Source organism: Gadus macrocephalus, chromosome 11, assembly GCF_031168955.1.
Source record: "Gadus macrocephalus chromosome 11, ASM3116895v1".
Lineage (NCBI taxonomy): Eukaryota > Metazoa > Chordata > Actinopteri > Gadiformes > Gadidae > Gadus > Gadus macrocephalus.
Window position 1 is genome coordinate 12,800,979 of NC_082392.1, and position 21,428 is coordinate 12,822,406.

General features: G+C 48.8%; 2 protein-coding genes across 2 annotated transcripts in view; one reads left to right on the forward strand and one right to left on the reverse strand.

The window, feature by feature from the left end:
• The window catches only part of LOC132467528 (GA-binding protein subunit beta-2-like), a 5,384-nt gene extending 1,425 nt beyond the window's left edge, over positions 1–3,959 (reverse strand). Inside the window, exons 1-4 of the mRNA XM_060064859.1 lie at positions 3,806–3,959; positions 2,528–2,638; positions 1,149–1,316; positions 597–791 (exon numbers count right to left, since the gene is read on the reverse strand). Coding sequence (XP_059920842.1) covers positions 597–791; positions 1,149–1,316; positions 2,528–2,635 — 471 coding nt within the window. The 5' untranslated portion in view covers positions 2,636–2,638; positions 3,806–3,959. The remainder of the gene's footprint in view (positions 1–596; positions 792–1,148; positions 1,317–2,527; positions 2,639–3,805) is intronic.
• A 544-nt stretch (positions 3,960–4,503) lies between these two features.
• ptpn23a (protein tyrosine phosphatase, non-receptor type 23, a) lies at positions 4,504–21,245 on the forward strand. The gene is made up of 24 exons (XM_060065815.1): positions 4,504–4,739; positions 6,872–6,946; positions 7,217–7,344; positions 7,485–7,561; positions 8,127–8,176; positions 8,495–8,626; positions 9,022–9,102; positions 9,271–9,402; positions 9,528–9,575; positions 9,742–9,798; positions 9,906–9,964; positions 10,098–10,177; positions 10,295–10,409; positions 10,633–10,698; positions 11,239–11,384; positions 11,572–11,874; positions 12,247–12,401; positions 13,479–13,810; positions 14,273–16,763; positions 17,089–17,273; positions 17,909–18,013; positions 18,391–18,529; positions 19,414–19,527; positions 19,949–21,245. Exons 1-24 carry the CDS (start codon positions 4,656–4,658, stop codon positions 20,534–20,536), a joined length of 5,742 nt encoding a protein of 1,913 aa, XP_059921798.1. The 5' UTR covers positions 4,504–4,655; the 3' UTR covers positions 20,537–21,245.
• The last annotated feature ends 183 nt before the right edge of the window (positions 21,246–21,428 follow it).

Sequence of the window (21,428 nt, forward strand, 5' to 3'; positions counted from 1 at the left end):
TCTTTCTCGCCTTCGCTCCCACGCTTTCTCCAGAAGAAGAATTCATATTTGACTCGTGTTCAAGTGGCCGTGCTGATTTTCCACTCCAAAGCGTTTGGCTTGGAGGGTGAAGGTCTCTCTGCCTCCCTCTGTTATAAGGGCTGTGGTGCAAGCCTTTCTTCCTGTGATTGCCTCCACCACTAGGTTTCCTGCTGTCTTACTTTCTCCTACACTTACTCTCCCCTCTCTCTCTGTCTGATGCCTTTGTCTGTCTCTTCATATCCCCTTTTGTCGTTTAACTCTATCCATCTATTTATATCCCTCCTGCTCTCCACTTGTCTGCCTGTCTAGGCTCTTTTTCTCCGTTCTATACTGCTTTTACCTAATCGCTCTCGGCCGTTCTCCGTCTCGTTCTCCCTCTCTCCACTGCTGAGCCGTCAGTCTCTCCTGCCCTCCCAGCCGCCTCTCCACTGTCCTTTTATTCTCTGCCTCCCCCCCATCCTGTCTCCCTCCCAACCCACCCTTTCTGCCTCTCCCTCTCTCCCTTCCAACCCCATATTTTTCATGCACGGCTTGCCGTTACTCAAACTCCCCCCCCCCCCCCCCCCCCACCACACCTGTAGCAGGATCATCAGCTCTGTGTTGCTGGTGTCCATGGCGATGTCAAACGGCGTCTTGTCAAACTTGCTGAGCGAGTGGACGTCGGCGCCGTGCTGCAGGAGCAGCTCGGCCGCGCGGCGGTGCCCGTTCTGCGCCGCCCAGTGCAGCGCCGTCATCTTCAGCATGTCTTTGGCGTTGATGTCCGCACCGCTCTGCAAAAGCAAGACAGGGAGGGGGGGGGGGGTTGGACCAGCGGTATGGCGGCCCCCCGGAGGCCGGGAGGAGAACAGACCAGGGATGATCATAACTGGCATGGCGAGAACAGGGCAAGGGACAAAAGGTTCTGGGTGAAAACCCCAATGCCCCGCAGGTCCACCCTCTAGAAGGCGTCTCTGAGGGAGTTGCCCCGTTCATCGATGACATGCATCCCTAAGAAATACTCACTGCAAGTTGGATAAAAGCGACTGCAAAAATGTTTTCATCTGCTACCTAGTTGTTAGTGAACATTAGGACCACACACACGCACACTCACACACAAACACACTCAGAATCTTGATCATCACTCTTACCCTGACCAGCAGCTCCACTATACTGGAGTGTCCCTCGGTTGCTGCCATATGGAGAGGGGTCCTGTCCACCTTGGTGCGGGCGTCCCTGCTGACGCCCGCACGGAGCAGCACCTCAGCGGTGGAGTGGTGGCCATACTGAGCTGCCAGGTGCAGCGGTGACGTTCCCAGCTTAAAATGACAGTTGGAGAAGGGGGGATAAAATGGCTACCCTCTAGAGTTGTGATTGATGGTGAAAGAGTTTGCATAATTTCATGATAATATATTTTTTATACTTCCTTCATTATTCAAATGTGATTCTATGAGTCCAAATTAACTAAATTCAGTTTGAGAATAGTGATTTGCTACGCCCCGTTATACATTTTATTCATTTGCTATTTTCAAATAGCAATTAATGATTGCGAGTTATATTAAAAATGGAAACGTGAGGTTTGTTATGCTTTGGTTCGTTTTTTACGCAAGGGCACCGCAGTATTAAAATATTTTGATAAACCAGATTACTCAGAATACAACAAATAATTTAAAGTCAGTTGTTCCAACCGTTGTTGGGTTCAGTCGATCAGTATCTGATGACCTGAGTGATTACTCTGAAACGAATGGATGTCATTTCATACAGAGCATCCAAAAGGATGTTCATTCAAGCCCCAAAACGCAACAAGAAACCACCCTTATATATAGCATATGGTTGAAACAGTAAAAGGAACCAGTTGGCCTTGCTCGTACAAAGATAACCATGTTTGCAGTTTTGATCCCTGTAGAGATGGGGCTATAGCCTGTGGGCCAAAACAACAGATGGAACGATGACTGTTCTTTTCCACATTATTTTTTTAGAGGATGAAACCATCATACATTTTCCAGCAGAAAATATAATAAATGACAAAGCAATGTTTGGTTCCAATCTTGGAAAAAATATATATTTCCAAAAATTGCATGCAATCACTTCTGTGAATGTCTACGGTCCGTAATTCAATTTGACTTACCATTGCTTGCTTCTCTACAAGTGCCCACAATATTTTCTTGTCAATTTTGATTGTTTTATACCCGTGTCACCTCATATAATTCATATTTTCAACAATCTGTAACAATCATTTATATTGAATTGTTATATATGACATCAAAACCATATACATTTATTTGGTTCCTCTCGGTCTCGTCAATTTTTGAATAGCACTCTGCTTTAGTTTCAACCAGAAATGATTTAATATTTGCACATTGTTACACAAGCATGTGTTGTTAGCGTTCGGTTAGGCTAGGACTGTGATTCAGGTCTATTAATTGTTTTGCTAATGAAGAAGAACCATGTTTGTCAGCAGTCAATATTTCGAATGCTTGAGTTATTCCCGTAATTGCCACAGCTAATCTCACATACACAACTGCCTCACCCAATCGGTTGTGAATGGAGCCCCGTTGGCCATCAATATTCGAACGTCATCGTCCTGACCGACCCTCGCAGCCTCCAGCAACCGCTTGCCAAGGTATACCAGCGACATCTGCTGCTAAAAGAGAGTCACAACAGGCCATAACCGATTACTAATTAACATACATTATTAAACGTTTATTGCGCTCATTGAACGGAAATAATTAGAATAAAAATGCGTGAAAATGTTTAATAATATTTTGCACAGTAAGTAGGTAATATTTAGCAGTTCACCAATACCATTATATTGAAACATTTAGCCTATTTTCATTGTTAGATGTCTAGACATTACATATATCAAGTTGGTAAATTGTATGTGTCTATAACATGATCTGATAACATGAATAGGTTATTTAGGCGATACTAGTTTAATTGGGATATTCCATTTATTGGATGTAGGCTGCCTTGAACAAAGACATTTAAGCGCAATTAAGTATTACAGGACATGTTTGAAGAACATAATACATGATTTGCAAAATACTTCAGCAGCTATGGAATTCAAAATACATTAATGCAAGTTCAACACAATTGTAGTTATAACTCATAATCTCCGTGACAGTCTCGTTTCGAATGCATAATAACAATGAGTTCGTAGCACTGTAGCGTATATTTGTGAATGTATTCATAAAATAGTATACTGTTATTGTGGATATGGTTCCTTATCAATTTAAATAAATACACATTAAAAATCATTTCAAACGGATGAGACATACAATTGAATGCAACGTTTTAGTTACATTTTATCATAGCTTTCTATGCATTCACGGCAAGCACATTATGCCATTGCTTTCGCGGGGCCTATACCTACAACTACTGTTCTGAGCAAAGTTGTTGCATTTCAATAAGTCCTGCAAAACCAACACAGGATGTGTGTAAAAAGCCTCTACATGAGACAAATACGATATCCCTAAATCCTTTAGCTTTGTTCCGGTGGAAGTTGCCGAAAGCAAACGAGTGGTACTTGCTATTTCCACATCCGCTAACGCTACTGGGCTGTCTCTTAGAAGAGGAAAGCTCTGCTGAGTTTTATTAATAAACATCAGATCCAACGAAAATTTGGTCGGAAAACACGTTTCTATGTATTATATAAAGCAGTGAACAATCACTGACGTTGGATTGCAATGCGAAAAACGTAGCTGAGATATTCTTTAAGTTAACATTAGCTTCAGCTTCTGAGCTGGTATCTTCCTTTAATAATGCTTTTGCCTGTCTCTGGAATAAGTTAACCCAAAGTTATACTTGCCTCAGGATACGTGCAGTCGAAGGGTGCTTTTCGGGATCTGGTGATATAAATTGGTGTTTGATATGTATACTTTAGCAACTCTCCTTGCTAAGCAGAAAATGCATTTGTTTTTATTATTTGTGGGTCCAATATGGCGGCTACGGCTAGTGCGCAGACTCGTTGGGCGGGATGGAAAATATGTGGCTTGGAATAGTTTAGTAATATAAATAAATAAACCATAAAATAATACTGCGCCCAATATTCATGTGAAGTTAAATGCATTAATAGTCGAATAAAAACCAATGGCTACAAAAAATATATCGCCTAATACGGTCAATAATCATCCCATTAAGTTACGCCTAAAGTGCACTGATAAGAAGACCATTTGGAGAGTTCTCGAAAGTGTATTAAGAAATGTTCCCAACAGTATTTAGGATTCAACACCTATACGTAGCCTTAATTGGCATCTGGTAACTAACAAGACAGACGACTAGACATCCAAATAGACGTTTAAATTGTAATACATAGCTGTAGCATTTGTATCACACATATCTTTCATATTTTAATAGAGAAGTTACTAGTGAACGTAAATAAACACTAATTATAATTGCATACCAGTAGCCTTGGCTATACCATAACGTATTGACCTTAGGCTCAAAAGACCCACGGAACTACATTTCCCACAATCCAAAGGGTCGACAAAGGTTTCGTTTCGTCACGTCCCAGTTCGCTTCCTGTCGAAGTGTTCAGGGATACATGACACAGTTGTTTGGGAATTATACACGAAAAACCGTTAACACATAAAAAACATACACACGGGATTGTCCGATCTCAACCACCTATATTGCGGTGGGATTCAAAATAGGCCGCGATGGAAGCGGTCCCACGCATGCCGATGATCTGGCTGGATCTGAAGGAGGCTGGGGAGTTCCCGTTCAGCCCCGCGGTCAGGCAGGTGAGCTGGGCTGAGAAGGGAAGCAACAGGACCCCGACAACGTACCGATCCGAGTGATCGACTGCATAATTAGGATGAATGTCTGCATGACAACACTGGCTGATTTCACCTACAAGCAGACCCATTTCGTGATGAAGCAGCTGGGTGTTGTTGATTATTGTATGGGGGTTACGTTCTTGACACCCTCCTCAGCCACCGCCTTTGTTTGCTAACATGTCATTTCACAGTGTAGTTGTAATTAGGACTATTGTGATTTGTATATAGTACTGCACAGTCTTTGCCAATGACAGCCCAGAAGTCTACTACTATCATCCGTTGGTAACACAACTGCGTATTGACTGACCATTAAGTCATTGCCCGTCACGAATGGTGATGCACATTTCACATGCTCAACTCCATCAGGTTTTGTTATCACTGCTACTAATAAACATCAGCCAAACTAGGATTCTGTTAATCTGGTATGGTGGCTAAAGCTGAAATTAAGATGTGTTCGAGCACGTCTCTTTCTGTGACTGACTGTAACGTTAGTGTAATGAGTTGATTGCCACAAAAAGAATACCCACCGCAACAAGTTCCTTTCATGCTTGACAGGAACCAAATTAATGTTATCTGTGCTCTATGGCAGAAATAACAAGTCCCCCTTCTTTGAAATGTCTTGTTTCTAGATCCTTTCTTGGTCGTCCTATTTTTCAACGTTTCAACCATAGATAAAGGTCTGTGACTCTGGGCTATCAACCGATGACGACAAAGATGAAGACTAAAACTATTTCCCATTATGGGTTCTCTATTTATATCTATATATAGATCTATAATTATATTTTATTTTTGTTGTTGACCTCTTTCTTCAAAGATGCTCTTATCCTGGCCTGTTAAGATGCCAGAAGCAATCCCTAGGCCTATCACCGTATTATCAACATTCAAATATATTTGTTTATTGGCAAACACACCCACAGGTTCTAGTAATTCAGTTCACTGAACAACTTTAAAAGATGGGGTTGGACCTGTTTGATGTTGCTGCTTCTTTCATACAATATGATGTGGGAATTTATTCATGGCATGGACACAGTATTTAAAGAGCGTATGTAAAAGGTAGGAAGGAAGGAAATTTATGAGTGAAGAGGGTAGGAAAGATGGGTGTGGGGGGGGGGGTGTAAATATGCCATCAGTACGAGAGAGAAGGTAACTGGAGATAAGACCGGTGAGTGTTTTGGTTATGTGAGCGCATGCCAAAGTGCACTGCTGAGGTTGAAATAAAGGAGCTCCTTGCTAATGATAGCCTAGCCACTGATCAGGCCCTCGCAGTGCATTATGGGATTACTTCCTGCCCCACAGGAGGGACAAGGTGAAGCCATTGGTTAGAACCTGTATAGTTAACATTCTAACCTTGGACTCATTATCTGTAATCTATAATTCCATCTGCAATGTCACTCTGGCTAGCTGTTTGCTTTTAGATAACCTTTGTTGAAAGAAAACACCATGCAAACTCCACAAGGCAGCATAACCCTGCATCTTGTGATGGAAGGACTGAAAACACCAACATCATAATTGCGTGATGTGTAAAAAGTAAGAATCATGAAGGTTAAAGGGCTGGAATTAAATTTGCATTGGGTAGGTCGTAAGCCTGCGGCAAAAGGTACCTTGATTAAAGAACAACTAAGGTTGCAATCTTCTAGGATCATTCTGAGGCTAGGGACGGGACATTTACATACACACAGATAATATGATTTCACGCATAAGAAATCCTCATTGGGGAACCTAATGCAGTTCATGAATTCATATAGTTAACATGATACATTTTGACATAGTTCAATATATCATCTCAATAAATAATCTTAGAATACTACAAAAATTATATATTTATTTGAACAGGAGAGAAAAACTGAAGACTAAACATTGCTGGTCAAGTGAAACTTCTCGGTGATGGTCATAACCATTTGGGGTTCTGATCTTTGATACTGAGAGCTCATCGAACAGCCAGGTGAAAACGGTTCACCTGGTTCTGCTGATTACTTTATGGGTTATGCAGGATCTGCCTGTTGGCCGATCTTCCCATGCCTGTTACAGGAAACAGGCATGTCCTATTAGTTACCCACTGCTTCTTCCTCGCTCAATCTCTCTCTCCTACCCCTCAGTTCATCCTGAAGAACTATGGGGAGAACCCAGACAACTACAACGAGCAGCTGAAGAAACTGGAGACCCTGCGGCAGGTTGGTGATGCACTGCTCTATTGTGTCTTAATCAATCCCTGATTATAGGGCTGCTCGATTATGGAAAAAATCACAATCACCATTATTCTGGTCAATATTAAAATCACCATTATTCAAACGATTATTTTTGAGTTTGAACGTTTGACGCTAAAATATAGAAATCGCGATCAAAATTAGATTAATCGCCCAGCCCTACCTGATTGCGCTGTTTACTTTCATCTGCTGTGTCATTTATTTACACCCTGTGTATGTGATGTGTGTGTCCTCCAGAGTGCTGTGAACGTAACCAGGGACTTTGAGGGCTGCAGTACCCTGAGGAAGTACTTTGGACAGCTGCATTACCTCCAGAGCAGGGTCCCCCTGGCGCCCGGACAGGAAGCTGCCGTGCCCATATCATGGTGGGAGCACTCACTCAGTCACTCAGTCAGTCACTCACTCACTCACTCACTCACTCACTCACTCACTCACTCACTCACTCACTCACTCACTCACTCACTCTCAAAGAGATACAAAATGTAAATGTTCCCTCCTCTCTCAGGACAGAGATATTTTCTGGGAAGACGATCACCCACGAGGACATCAGCTACGAGCAGGCCTGCATCCTTTACAACCTGGGTGAGTCACTGTCCACTGACTCAGTGAGCTGTTATTACACCAGGCCTGGGTGAGTCAGCACCACTTGTTATCTCCTAGCTAGCCCAGTTAGCTGTTGTTACAGATTAGAGCAAATTATAAAAACCCAAATTTAATTTCTAGCTGATTTTATGGCAATAGCAGACACATGCATTAGATTATATTGTACATTGATTGTCTTCAGGGAACCTCTAATGTCAGAGCAGTAGGGAAAGCAAAGAAACTTTCTGACCTATTTGTTAATGTTGCATGCAGACTTGGCATCTGAAATTGATTACACAAATTTACACTATAAAAAAATAATGGTTTTATTATGTTTACATTATCTGTCCACTGACTTTTGTGTTTCCTTTGCTGCTTAAGATTTGCTAAACAATCATCTTAAACAAAGCCAATGTCTTACTTTCACCTAGTCGTGGGAAAAACAAAAACACTTGACACCTTAATTAATCCCAATCATCACTTGGTTGTTAATTGATTCACCATGTTGCAGGTGTTATGCATGAGAATGATCCAGACTAACTAGCTTGTGCCTGGTTCTCCATAGGGGCCCTGCACTCCATGTTGGGAGCCATGGACAACAGAGTGTCCGAGGAGGTAAGGTTCTCCACCGATCTTGTTCCTATGGAAACATGATCGTTATTTTTCTTAATTATAATTTTTTACAGATGGGCCATCCATTCACCTGCAAATTAGTTTTTGAAAGTGCCTGCCCCTATCAAAACAGGATGAGTGTGACTTCCCAGATGGGTCAGTTTAACAAACCAGCAACTAATTGTGTGTGTGTGTGTGTGTGTGTGTGTGTGTGTGTGTGTGTGTGTGTGTGTGTGTGTGTGTGTGTGTGTGTGTGTGTGTGTGTGTGTGTGTGTGTGTGTGTGTGTGTGTGTGTGTGTGTGTGTGTGTGTGTGTGTTCAGGGGATGAAGGTGTCGTGCACTCACTTCCAGTGCTCAGCGGGGGCCTTCTCCTACCTGAGGGACCATTTCAACCACAACTTCAGCGTGGACATGAGTCACCAGATCCTCAACCTCAACATCAACCTGATGCTGGTATGACACATGCAACAGATGACACACCACACTAGTGATCCACTGATATAGCGGCCAGCCGATATTATTTTAGGGTTAAATCTTTTTTTCTTAATTACCGGCATTTTTTACAGACCGTTCAATAATTTTATTTTTTTAATTTTATTTTTTTAATTGAAGCTTGTCACATTTGTTATCACCATTGTGTAATTTTTGTGATGTAAATTGAGGGAGCAAAAGCAGTATCGGCTCCAAATATTGGCTCAAGAAAATCGGTATCGGCGTAACGGTCATCGGCTAAGGCTGACGAAAAAAATCGGTATCGGCCCTAAAAAATCCATATCGGTCGATCCCTATACCACACACACACACTCCACACTCTTTGAATGCATTTAACCTTTAACCTTTCTCTATAGGGCCAGGCCCAGGAATGTCTCCTGGAGAAGTCCATGTTGGACAACAGGAAGAGCTTCCTGGTGGCGCGCATCAGTGCTCAGGTAACTCTCGGACCTTAGTTACACCGGTATTGCAACTGCTATTGGCATCGAAACCAGAAATCTATCATCAATTACGGCAGGTGCCTTTTGACTTACAATGTCTTGTGTTGGTATATTAGTCTCACTCTCTCTGCCTCCAACTCTCTCTCCCTGCCCACCGGGGTCTAGGTGGTGGACTACTATAAGGAGGCCTGCCGGGCCCTGGAGAACTCTGAGACGGCCTCCATGCTGGGGAAGATCCAGAAGGACTGGAAGAAACTGGTCCAGATGAAGATCTACTACTTTGCTTCCATCGCCCACGTGAGTCACAGACAGACAGAGAGAGAGAGACAGAGACAGACAGAGAGACAGACAGCAAATATCTGTGCACAGAGCCATGGTGATTTTAATTTTTGACATTTCTACTGTATTTCTACTCTCCACAGTTCCACATGGGAAAACAAGCGGAGGAACAGCAGAAGTATGGAGAGAGGGTAGGCCTAAATTAAATATACCCGACCCTATTTCTTAATGTGATCTGGATTACATGGACTGTTGCGCTTGCTTAGTTGATCTTTTCCTTCTCCTGCTCTCACTGGTCGGTCGTATAATGACCTTATTAAATCCGCTTCCTCACTCACTGTGATGTATTTCCTTCAGCTGGCCTACCTGCAGAGTTCATTGGACAAACTGAACGAAGCCACCAAGCTGGCCAAGGTACAGTCACAACAGAACAGTCTCTTCTTCCTGCCCTGGTAGGACCCCTGGTTAATGCCACTGTAGCCTGACCTGTGTGGGGATGTGTTTTCTGTTGTCTGGACAAGGGTCAACCGGATAGTGTCCAAGACGCCTTGAGATTCACCATGGATGTTATCGGTGGGAAGTAAGAAACTCGTGTTGTTTTGTTGTTTTATAGTCACCACAGTTGGGTATTTCGTAGTTTAGGTTAAAGGCCAACAATTATTTCCAGTCATATTTATTATCTCTTAGTTTTCATGTTTTTTTTCTACACATAGATTCAACTCTGCTAAGAAAGACAACGACTTCATCTACCACGAAACGGTTCCAAATTTGGAAACCCTGGCCTCCGTCAAAGGTTTGGCAATCTGATTGGTCGACGGGCCCACCAATGTTTGCTCAGCCTGAACGGCGTTGGCTCGACAGCTGGTGAGCGGCTCCAGTTAAAGTGCAGCCCGCCTCCTCTCTCTCCCAGGCGCCCCGCTGGTGAAAGCCCTGCCGGTCAACCCCACCGATCCCAGCGTGACCGGACCCGACCTGTTCGCCAAGCTGGTGCCCATGGCCGCCCACGAGGCCTCCTCTCTCTACAGGTGGGCCTACTGTTGAGTTGTGCCACAGATTTTTCACTTCCGAAATTGTTTGCAAACAGCTTATACCTACCTGGAGCGAAAGGTTATGGGAAGGTTATGACATGTCTGGAGGAGCACACCGGCAAGGTATCTGGGCTGGGTTGAACCCACAGAGAATGTGGTTATAGTGTCATAGACAATGTTAATACTCGTGTCATATTAAAAGGATTTGTGTTCTTTGCAGTGAGGAGAAAGCCAAGCTTCTGCGAGACATCATGACCAAGATAGAGAGCAAGAACGACACTCTGGAGTACGTATTTCACTTCTACACCTCTCTCCATCGCTGTCCCTGTTCTGCCTCTTAGACGCTTCAAAGGTTGGCGTACAAGCACTGGCTTGCAGGAATGTATGAAAGGTAGCTTGTTTGAGCGGTTCCTGCTCTGTACCAATCCAACCAGTTGTGGATTTGCCAACATGTTTTTCATTCTATACATATATATCAGCTTGTGGCTAAAATCTAGTTACAAATATTTTCTTTTGCATTTATTACATTTAAGTTTTGTGAATGTAAGACTAGATGAAATGCATATTGCTTAGAATTATACTTTTGTCTTTAAGACGCAACTGATGCAGAGTGGTCAGGTCCAGACAGAAACATAGTATTCAAACAGGACTAGGAGACTAGGAGAGCAGTGGATGACTTATACTCGCTCTTTGTGTGTGTGTGTGTGTGTGTGTGTGTGTGTGTGTGTGTGTGTGTGTGTGTGTGTGTGTGTGTGTGTGTGTGTGTGTGTGTGTGTGTGTGTGTGTGTGTGTGTGTGTGTGTGTGTGTGTGTGTGTGTGTCTGCAGGCAGTTCATGGACTCCCTGGGCTTGGAGCTGGAATCTGTAGACAACCTGGAGCTGTACAGCCACCTCCCCCCCGTACTCATGGAGAAGTGTGCTGCGCTCAGCGTGCGGCCGGACACCGTCAAGAGCCTGGTGCAGTCCATGCAGGGTCAGTAGGGAACACACACACACACACACACACACACACACACACACACACACACACACACACACACACACACACACACACACACACACACACACACACACACACACACGTAAATATGCAATGCCTTCATTTGAAAGACACACACACACAATCAAATGGGCTCAATTCTTTCCTACCATGCATGCAGTGTTGTCGGGGGTGTTCACCGACGTTGAGGCCTCGCTCCGGGAGATCCGGGATGTCCTGGAGGAGGACCAGGCCGGGCTGCGGGCCCTGCAGGAGGCCCCCGAGGTCCACCCCGCCGCCCAGGCCCAGGCGCTGACCGAGATCCGCCGGGACCTGGAGAAATACGCCGAGGCCCACGAGAAGGCGAGCTTCACCAACACGGAGCTCCACCGAGCCATGAACCTCCACATCAGCAACCTGCGGCTGCTGGGGGGACCCCTGGACAGCCTGAGGGACGCCCTGCCACGGCCCCAGCTCAACGAGGGTGAGCTGGCACGTGTGTGTGTGTGTGTGCGCGTGCATAACATGCATGTGTGTATGTTGAGTTACTGTGTGTCTGTCTGTATGTACAGCTGCATCTATCTGTTTATCTACCGTGTGTGTGTGTGTCTGCATGTTTAGCTGTATCTGTCTGTTTATCTATGTATATCTTTATGTTTAAGAGAGTTCGCTTGTGGCCTGGCGCCAGTAAAGAGTCACGATCCGGCCAGGACAATTTGTTTGAATAAAGGATTAAACACGTCAAGTAACAAAAGTATTTAGTTTCATGTTGGGCCAGTGGGTCTGACACATGTATGTACATCATGTATATCTGTGGATATCTCTGTGAGCGTATGTATACCTTGTGTGTGTTCAGAGGAGGTGGCGGGGCTCCAGTGTATGAAGCGTATTCTGGGGAAGGTCCAGGAGATGAGGGACCAGAGGAGCTCCCTGGAGAAACAGCTGCGTGACCTCATCCAGCAAGATGACATCACTTCCTCCCTGGTCACCACGGACAGGGCCGACATGAAGGTAAACACACGCGCACAAACACACACGTGTGTTGGATATCACAGCCCGTACCCATCCATTAGGGCCGGGCGATTAATCAAATTTTGATCGCAATTTCGATTTTAGCGTCAAACGATCACAAAAAAATTACACAATTGATTTTTTTGATTTTTTTAATTATTTTTTTTAATGTTTTATAGAAAGGGCAGAACAGCTGGATACATATCTGTTTATCATTTTAGATTGAAAAAAAAAAAATTGACCATTTTGTGTAGAGCTGGGTTTCGATTCAAATTTCAAGAATCGATTCGATTCTGATTTTTAAGTTTCAGAATCGATTTTTTTCAGATTTTCTCAGATTCCATCCGATTCGATCCGATTTTGATCTGATTTCCGATTCGATCCGATTTCGATTCGATCCGGGGGTTAATGTTATTAAAAATGAAAAATGTATTTGAACCGTTTCCTTCACTTCATGACTGTAGAGAAGCAAAATATTAAAACTAGTATTATATCAATATTAAACGGCAAATCTTACAAGTATTGGTAGTTACTGATGGCTGGAAGACTGATGAAAAGGTTAAGGGTCAATCTACCTTCAAGAAAGATAATTCAGGACAATAAATGGAGGACATCATTGAGGTGACTATATCTGCAACAGTGGATTCCTACTGGGACACTAACCAGTGCATTATTATTATGCTTGAAAATAATTAAGAATTCACCCAAAAGCGGTTGCTACCAAAAGCATTTTTATTTTAAAACTGCTCACACTTAATAAACTGAGAAGTACTGAAACTGAAAAAAAATAAATAAAAAATTTTAATTAAAAAAAATCGATCTTTGGACGTACGAATCGATAATCGGTCATTAATATGCGAATCGATTAAAAATCGGAAAATCGATTTTTTCAACACAGCTCTAATTTTGTGTATGTTTTTAAGGCGGAATTTCCAAGTTCTCAGTTACAAAAAAACATGTTTTGACACTAAAAAAGATGATTTCAATATTGACCAAAATAATCGTGATTATGATTTTTCCCATAATCGAGCGGCCCCTCCCGTCCATTGAAGACCTTTTTGCCCCCTGCGTCCCCAGCGGTTGTTCGAGGAGCAGCTGAAGAAGTACGAGCAGGTGAAGGTGTACATCGAGCAGAACCTGGCGGCCCAGGACAACATCCTGAAGGCGCTGACGGAGGCCAACGTCCAGTACGCCACGGTCCGCAAGGGGCTGGCCCGCACGGAGCAGCAGTGGAACGCCACGGTGCAGACGCTGGTGGCGTCCTACGAGGCCTACGAGGACCTGATGAAGAAGTCCCAGGAGGGCAAGGAGTTCTACGACGACCTGGAGGCCAAGGCCTCGCGGCTGCTGGAGCGGGCCAGGACCCTGTGCCAGGCCCGGGCAGAGCAGAGGAAGGGCGCGCTGGAGCGGTAAGGGGACCCACGCCTGGCGTGCAGGGCTCCGGGCCGCGGGGCTCTCACCCACAGGACGCTTGGTGGATGGGGTTGGACTTTCACCATGGATAGACTTTTACCCATTACACCGTTAACCATTCACTATTTAACTAGATTTAATTTCACAAGCACCTTTAAAAAAAAAAACCATCCTGAATACAATTTGCACTACAAAAAGAAAACTGGACAACACTGCTGTTCAATACCGTTTACCTCCGCTGCTATTCTTATTCTAAGTGATCGGTATATTTCCATCTTTCAATTTTTATTTTTATATAAAAAAAATATATATATATTTATCTTTATTTGTCATCCATTTTTAACCTTTCTTGTATATATTTTATCTCGCTGTAAAGATAATAAAGATAGTCATATTCTTTTCTATTCTATTAGTGTGTTTGTTGAGCTTTGTCCCTCGTCTGTCGTGTCCTTCCTCAGGGAGGCCCTGAAGAAGCCCCCAGCCCGGCCCACCGCAGCCAAGCCCACCCTGATGGCCAAGAACTCTGACAGCGACTCGGCCTGCTCCAGCCTGGACGACCCCGAGCTGGCCCAGCTCAGTGCCGCCATCCTGGCCCTGGGGGGCGACCTGCCCGAGGAGCTGCGCAGCATGCCCCCCGACCTCGCGTCCCACCCCGCCGAGGCCTACCTGCCCCCCGGCAGCGCCTCCCTGCCCTGGCCCGGCGCCGTGGGGCCCCACGGGGCCACCCACCGCTTCCCCGCCAACCTGCCCCCGCCGGAGCTCCTGGCCCGCATGGCCCAGTACCCCGGCCCGGGCGGGCCCCGCCCCCAGACGCACGCCCAGGGCCCGCCGCAGATGCCCCCCCACGCGGCGGTGTCCGGGTACGGCCCTCCCCAGGCCCCCCACCCTGGCCCGGTCGCGTCCCCCCCGGTCCGTCCGTCCACCACCACCGTGGACAGCATCCAGACGCCCATCCCCAGCTACGCCCCCACCCAGCGCTACCCCCGGGGCCCGGCGGCCCCCGCGGGCTACCCGGCCCCGCCCCAGATGGGACCGTACCCGCAGTTCGTGCCCCAGCCGGGCATGCCCATGCAAGGACCCCCGCCCCAGCAGTTCCCCCAGCCTCCCAGGCAGCAGATGCCCCAGGGGTACCCTGCCGGCCCCGCAGCCATGCCGGGACCCCCGCAGGCCTACCCCCACGGGTACATGGCTCCGCAGCAGAGGCCGGGCCTGCCTCCCCAGTACCCACAGGTGTTCCCCGGGCAGCCCCACCCACATAAAGGCTACATGACGCAGCCCCAGCACCCGCCACAGCACCCTGGTCAGCACCCACATCAGCCCCAGCACCCGCCACAGCACCCTGGTCAGCACCCACATCAGCCCCCGCACCCACAACAGCCCCAGCACCCACAACAGCATCAGCCCCAGCACCCACAACAGCCCCAGCATCCACAACAGCCCCAGCATCAGCCCCAGCACCCACAACAGCATCAGCCCCAGCACGGTGCCCCAATGCCCCAGGGCTATCAGCCCCCACAGGGGTATCTGCCCCAGCAGCATCCCCAGATGATGCCGGGCCCCATGCCTCCTCACACCATGCACCCCCACATGCTGCCCGGGCCCCAGCTGCCGCCGGCCGGGCCCCAGCCTTACATCCTGCCCGGCAACCAGCACATTCCCCCCGGGCTGCCCCCGCATCACATGATGGCCCAGCAGCCCAAGCAGGTCCCAGGGCACCCCGGTGCGCCGCAGCAGCAGATGGGCCCCCACCACCCTCACCCCCACCAGCAGATGCACATGCCCCCCGGTCCCCGGCCCCAGATGCCCGGCGGCCCCATGCAGCCGCCCCAGCAGCAGCAGCCCCTGCCCGGGCAGCTGCCGATGGCCCACCTGCCCCAGCAGCCCATGGGGATGGCCGGCCTGCCCCAGGGCCAGCCGCCCCACATGGGGCCCGTGTGCTACCCGGGGGGGCCGCCGATGATGCCGCAGCAGCCCCTGGCGCCGCAGCCTCTGCACCCACCGCACCTCCAGGCCCACCCCGCTCCCGCCGTCTACACCCCGGGCCCCGGGGCCAACGCCCCCCCGGGGGCCCCCCAGCCGGGCGGCATGATGGCCCCGCACGGCGCCCAGCAGATCCCCCCCGCCCAGCAGCACATGATCCAGCCCTCGCCGGGGGGTCTGCCCGTCGCCCTCACGCCCAACAGCATCCCGCCCGCCCCCTCGCCTTCCCCCTCGCCTTCCCCCTCCCCGGCCCCCTCCTCTCTGGGACTGACCCCCCAGCAGAGGCCCTCCCCGGCCCCCACGCCCGGAGGAGCGCCGGCCCCGCCCTCGCCGTCGCCCGCCGTCCCCTCCCCCGCCGGCTCCACCTCGCTCTTCCAGCGGCAGAACTCCAACACGGACGACCTGCTCTCCTCCAGCCCCGAGAGCCTCCCGGGGGGGCCCAAGGCCCCCGCCAACGTCCTGCAGCCCACCAAGGCGGACCCCCAGGACGGGGAGCGCCGCAAGAAGGGCGCCGGGGGCGTGTCCCTGATCCAGGGGGACCCCTACCAGGCACCCGAGCGCATCGCCCGGCTCCACGGGCAGCTGGAGCGCTACCGGGCGCAGGTGGACGCCCTGGAGCTGCCGTCGGAGGGCGAGGGCGGGGCCTCGGTGCTGGACGCCCGCTGGAGGGAGCTGCAGGAGCAGCAGGAGAAGGACGCGCGCCAGCGGTCCATCGCCATCGCCCGCTGCTACAGCATGAAGAACCGCCACCAGGACGTCATGCCCTACGACGTCAACCGCGTGGTGCTGCTCTCGGGCAAGGACGACTACATCAACGCCAGCTACGTGGAGGAGCTGTCGGCCTTCTGCCCGCGGCTCATCGCCACGCAGGCGCCGCTCGCCGGCACGGCGGCCGACTTCTGGCTCATGGTGTACGAGCAGAAGGTGGCGCTGGTGGTCATGCTGGTGTCGGACCAGGAGCTGGAGAAGGTGAGAGGGGGGGGCGGCGTGTGGGTCGACTGGGCGTGTGGATAGCGGGGGGTTTGGTCTTGGGTTTGATCCGTAAGGCCCACAAATGAACCGTGGGGTGTCCTTATGGAGGATTGGTTTAAAATCTGCTAAAGGACATAACGGTAAAGGTTGCTCTCCTAGCTGTGGAGGTGGCTCCTCTTTGTAGATTAGAAAACATACATAATGAATGAAACCGCCCACAGCTACGTTAAGGGCAGTAGGACGGGCTGCATGGAGATTGCGTTGTTCCTTATGTCCTGATTCTGATCTGGGAACATACATGGTGTGTTTCTCCCCCACCCAGGGGAAAGTCCTGCGGTACTTCCCTACAGAGCGTGGCCAGCAGGTCTCCCAGGGACCAATCACGCTCATCCTGACCACGCAGAAGACCACGCCCACCCACGTGGAGCGCATGATCAGCCTGCAGTACCGCGACCAGAGCCTGAAGCGCACCGTGGTCCACCTGCAGTACAACTCCTGGCCCGAGCTGTGAGTGGGGACCTCTTTCTTTGATAACGGCTCGATGTGATTCAGCTAGAATTAGATACTAGGAGCTTTTTACAAAATGTGTTATGGGCAAAGAGTTCTAGGCAGGATAGGGTGTGTTATGACCCACAGCAACTCTGTGCTACTTTTTTTGTACCGTCGTTGTGTTTGAGCATTTTAATGGCTCCACTTCCATAATTCAAGTGTAAAGCTTTATAGCATGACCGGGATCAGTTGTGACAAATGCTACTTCCTCTATTTCAACTAAATCGAACAACTGTGCCTATTAATCTCCAAGGAGATTACACTTGTTATCTTGAGCACGATGGTTAAGAGGAGTGAAACGGCAACATAACAATAATATACCTAGTAAATTCACAGCAAAAATACAGTATCTACGTTTTTGTACAGTATCAAAATGGTTAGGGCATCGATAAAGAAGATTAGATCAAATCTAAAGCAGACCTTCTTTCTGTAGTTCTAACCAGACAGTGTTGGCTTGATCCGGTTTAAACCATCCCTTCTCTTGGTTGTTCTAACCAGACCAGGTCTACTACCAGCCTTTATCTGTCATCCTCACCAGACAGTACTGGTCAGATCTGTCCTAATCCGGTCCTTCTCTCTCTGGTTCTAACAAGGGGTCCGCCAGACAGTAAGGGCAGCCTGCTGGGTTTCATCCAGGAGGTCCAGGGTCACTTCCAGCACCAGAGACCCCTTCACACCCCCATCATAGTGCACTGCAGGTGGGTCACTCACTCAGGGTCTCCGACTGTGCTACCCTGGTTTAAGTTTGAAGAGATTCCAGACAGTAGACTAGTATTACTGTAGTGTTCACATCGATGTACTGATCTTTTAACCTCTACCTGACTACCTTTTTACCCTCCCATCAGCAACATTACTTGCACATTAGTTATATCGTTTTAACTTATAACTAGCCTATACTAATCAGGCCAAACATGGCAATGCAAGGAGAAAACAAGGGGATTGCATGAAGTGCAGAGGTGGACATTAGCGGTCCTGGAAAGAGAAGGTGACCCCAGTCAGCCATATGGATCAGCTGTCTTTAACATACGATAAACACTGTTGTTCTTCCTCTTCTTCTGGTGTCTTGCGGGTGCAGTTCGGGTGTGGGGCGCACCGGCGCCTTCTGCCTGCTGTACGCGGCACTGCAGGAGCTGGAGGCCGGGAACTGCATCCCCGACCTGCCGCTGCTGGTGAAGAAGATGAGGCAGCAGAGGAAGAACATGCTGCAGGAGAAGGTCTCTCACACACTCACACACACACACACACACACACACACACACACACACACACACACACACACACACACACACACACACACACACACACACACACACACACACACACACACACACACACACAGACCGACTCATTTCTCCTGAAAAGAGTGCACCCCAGGGGAGCGCTCTCACAACTCAAACGGCTATTGAGTCTCAGTTAAACCCCACAACTTATAACTCCAAGATGTCGTTTCAAATACTGGGTGGAAGCAATTAGGAGAGTTAAGAAACATTGTCGCTGGAAATCCTTTACTTCATCTATGAGATAAAACGTGATCAAATGATGCAATGCTCCTCGGATCACCTATTTAAAAAGCTTGCTTGTGTTACGAAATGATTTGTTGACTCCAGTTTTTACACAGCGGAAGAGAATGACTAGGGGATCATAATCTCGGGTAGGGCGTCGTTTCGTAACATGTAAGGGCCTTCGCTCTGTGAGCGGCCCTTCTCATAGCTGGTCAAACGACTAACTTGCATTCAGAGATGCCCAGAAGGTTCGTAGGCAGCGAGATCTTGGGTGGTCTGGTTTCACCAGACTAATGCACTGGATGAATCCTGGCATGGGTCGGGTTTGGACACATTAGCAAGTCGTCTGCCCACATTGTGCCCAGATTGCTGTCAACACACCTAGGCGATCTGATGAGAATGCAAGCCGGACCACCTCCGGATGTGGTCCAGGTCATCGGTTCTTTCCACACCTGACAGTTAATGTGCCCTGGCTCGATCTGAGGATAAAATATGCATTGAAACCGCAAGTGTGACAGCGGCCTAAAACCCAGAAAACAAACAAAATTGGAATTAAGCATGTATTAATGGTGGTGTGTGTCCTTGTGTGTGTCCAGCTGCACCTGAAGTTCTGCTACGAAGCCGTCCTGAAGCATGCAGAGGCCCTGCTGCAGCGCCATGGCATCACCAGCGCCACCTACAGCAAGAACACCAGCACTGCAGCCACCAAGGTGAGAACACACATCAGCAGTACAGGGATGCAGAACATTATTAACAAGACTTTAACCATGAAGCTATTAACCAGACCTTAACCATAATACTATTAACCAGACTATAACCGTATGGATATTAGCAAGACTTAAACCATAACATCAGTAACCAGACTTTAACCATAACATAATTTAACAGACTTTAACCATACCATCATTAACCAGACTTTAACCATAACATCATTAACCAGACTTTAACCATAATAACCTCATTAACCAGAATTGAACCATAGCATCATTAACCAGACTTTAACCATACCATCATTAACCAGACTTTAACCATAACATCATTAACCAGATTTAAACCATAGCATAATTAAACAGACTTTAACCATAACATCATTAACGACGCTCTAACCATGATTCACTGTCCCCCCCCCAGCCTTACTCCAGACAGGAGTCCCAGCAGGACCTGGTCCTGGGGGGGGACATGCCCATCAGCTCCATCCAGGCCACCATCGCCAAGCTCAGCATCCGCACGCCCAGCCTCTCGGACCAGCCCGCCGACGCCCCCTGGAGCCTGGAGGACCAGCCCCTGCCGGCGGGCCCCCAGCCCCTCCAGGACGCCTGGCCTGCCCCCGAGGGCCCCCAGCAGCCCCCGGCCTCCCTCAGCCCCCCGCCCGCCGCCTCCCCCGCCAAGACCCCCTCCCCGCCTCCCAACGGCGTGGACGCCTCCGCGGCCCTCGCCCCCTCTCCTCCCGTAGCGGCGGCGGAGGTGCCCGACGGCCCCCCTGCCCCCGGCGCCTCCCCCCCCTCCCCCCCGGCCTCGGCCCCGTCCTCCCTGGAGCTGCTTGCCTCCCTGGCGCCGGAGGCCTTCTCCATGGAGGGCGGGGGCATGGGCAAGCAGAGGGTCACCAGGCAGAGCTTCCTGCAGCCCACCGAGGGCCAGGGCCTGCAGGGGGCCCGGGAGCGCGGGGCCGACGACCCCCTGAGCAGCCTGGACCCCCTGTGGAGCCTCAACAAGAGCTGAGGGCCCGCCGGCACCGGCGACCAGCCTCCACACGTACGCCTCCACGCTTTCGAACCCGGCGTAAAATAAATCAAAAGCGATCTCTTCTAGGCCGCGACACTCACCTGTAGCACTTTGTAGACGGCGGAAGATCAGTCTTGTGCGGGGGAGGGGGGGGGGGGGGGGGGGTTGGGGTCGGCCAGCTCTTTAGCAACAGAATCACTGTGCTCTCTCTCTCTCTCTCTCTCTCTCTGTCTGTTTCCTGTGTCACTGTCCACCGCTCGTGCTCCCTCTCCGGCGGACGGACGGATACCAGTTCTGCACTCCCTGCCTTAGATCGCTTAGAGCATTAAAAAGCACCACATTCCCCAGCATGCACCTCTTTACACTTTAGTGCTTCAGCCCATTGACCTGACGTCCCACATCCCCCGCCCCCCCGCCTCTGAGGTGGCAGTTGCCGTGGTTACTGCAGAGGAGGATGCAGGGGGGGGGGATGTCTGGGACCGTGAATGATTTGAATGACGAACTATTGTTTGCACTGTGTTTAGATGCTCCGTCATTATGTTGTATGACTTTTGTTATGGGGATATCTGCAGTAAGGTTGTATGACTTGATTGTTGCTATAACCACACAAAATCGACACATTTAAACTAATTGATTTATTTCCCTTGCGTTTCTCTCTTCTGTAACACTGTAAATATATTAAATAAAACTAGACTATGGCAACTTACTTACTGTGTAGTGGAATCTATTTCAAACTTCACTGCACATAAAACGTCTAAACATCTTCCAAACTGCTTGTACACATTATCCGTAGTCATTTGAATCCACCAGATGCTATTATTGTCAATAGAACCTGGTGATATTAACCACCGGATGCTATTGCCACCAGATTCCATATAAAAATTACGAC

What these genes read in the sequence shown, in the direction of transcription:
- ptpn23a (XM_060065815.1), top strand. Translation starts at nt 4,656, where the DNA reads ATGGAAGCGGTCCCACGCATGCCGATGATCTGGCTGGATCTGAAGGAG. An exon ending in AACTGGAGACCCTGCGGCAG is followed by an intron (nt 6,947 to 7,216) that starts GTTGGTGATGCA and finishes TGTGTCCTCCAG; the next exon opens with AGTGCTGTGAACGTAACCAG. An exon ending in CTGCATCCTTTACAACCTGG is followed by an intron (nt 7,562 to 8,126) that starts GTGAGTCACTGT and finishes GGTTCTCCATAG; the next exon opens with GGGCCCTGCACTCCATGTTG.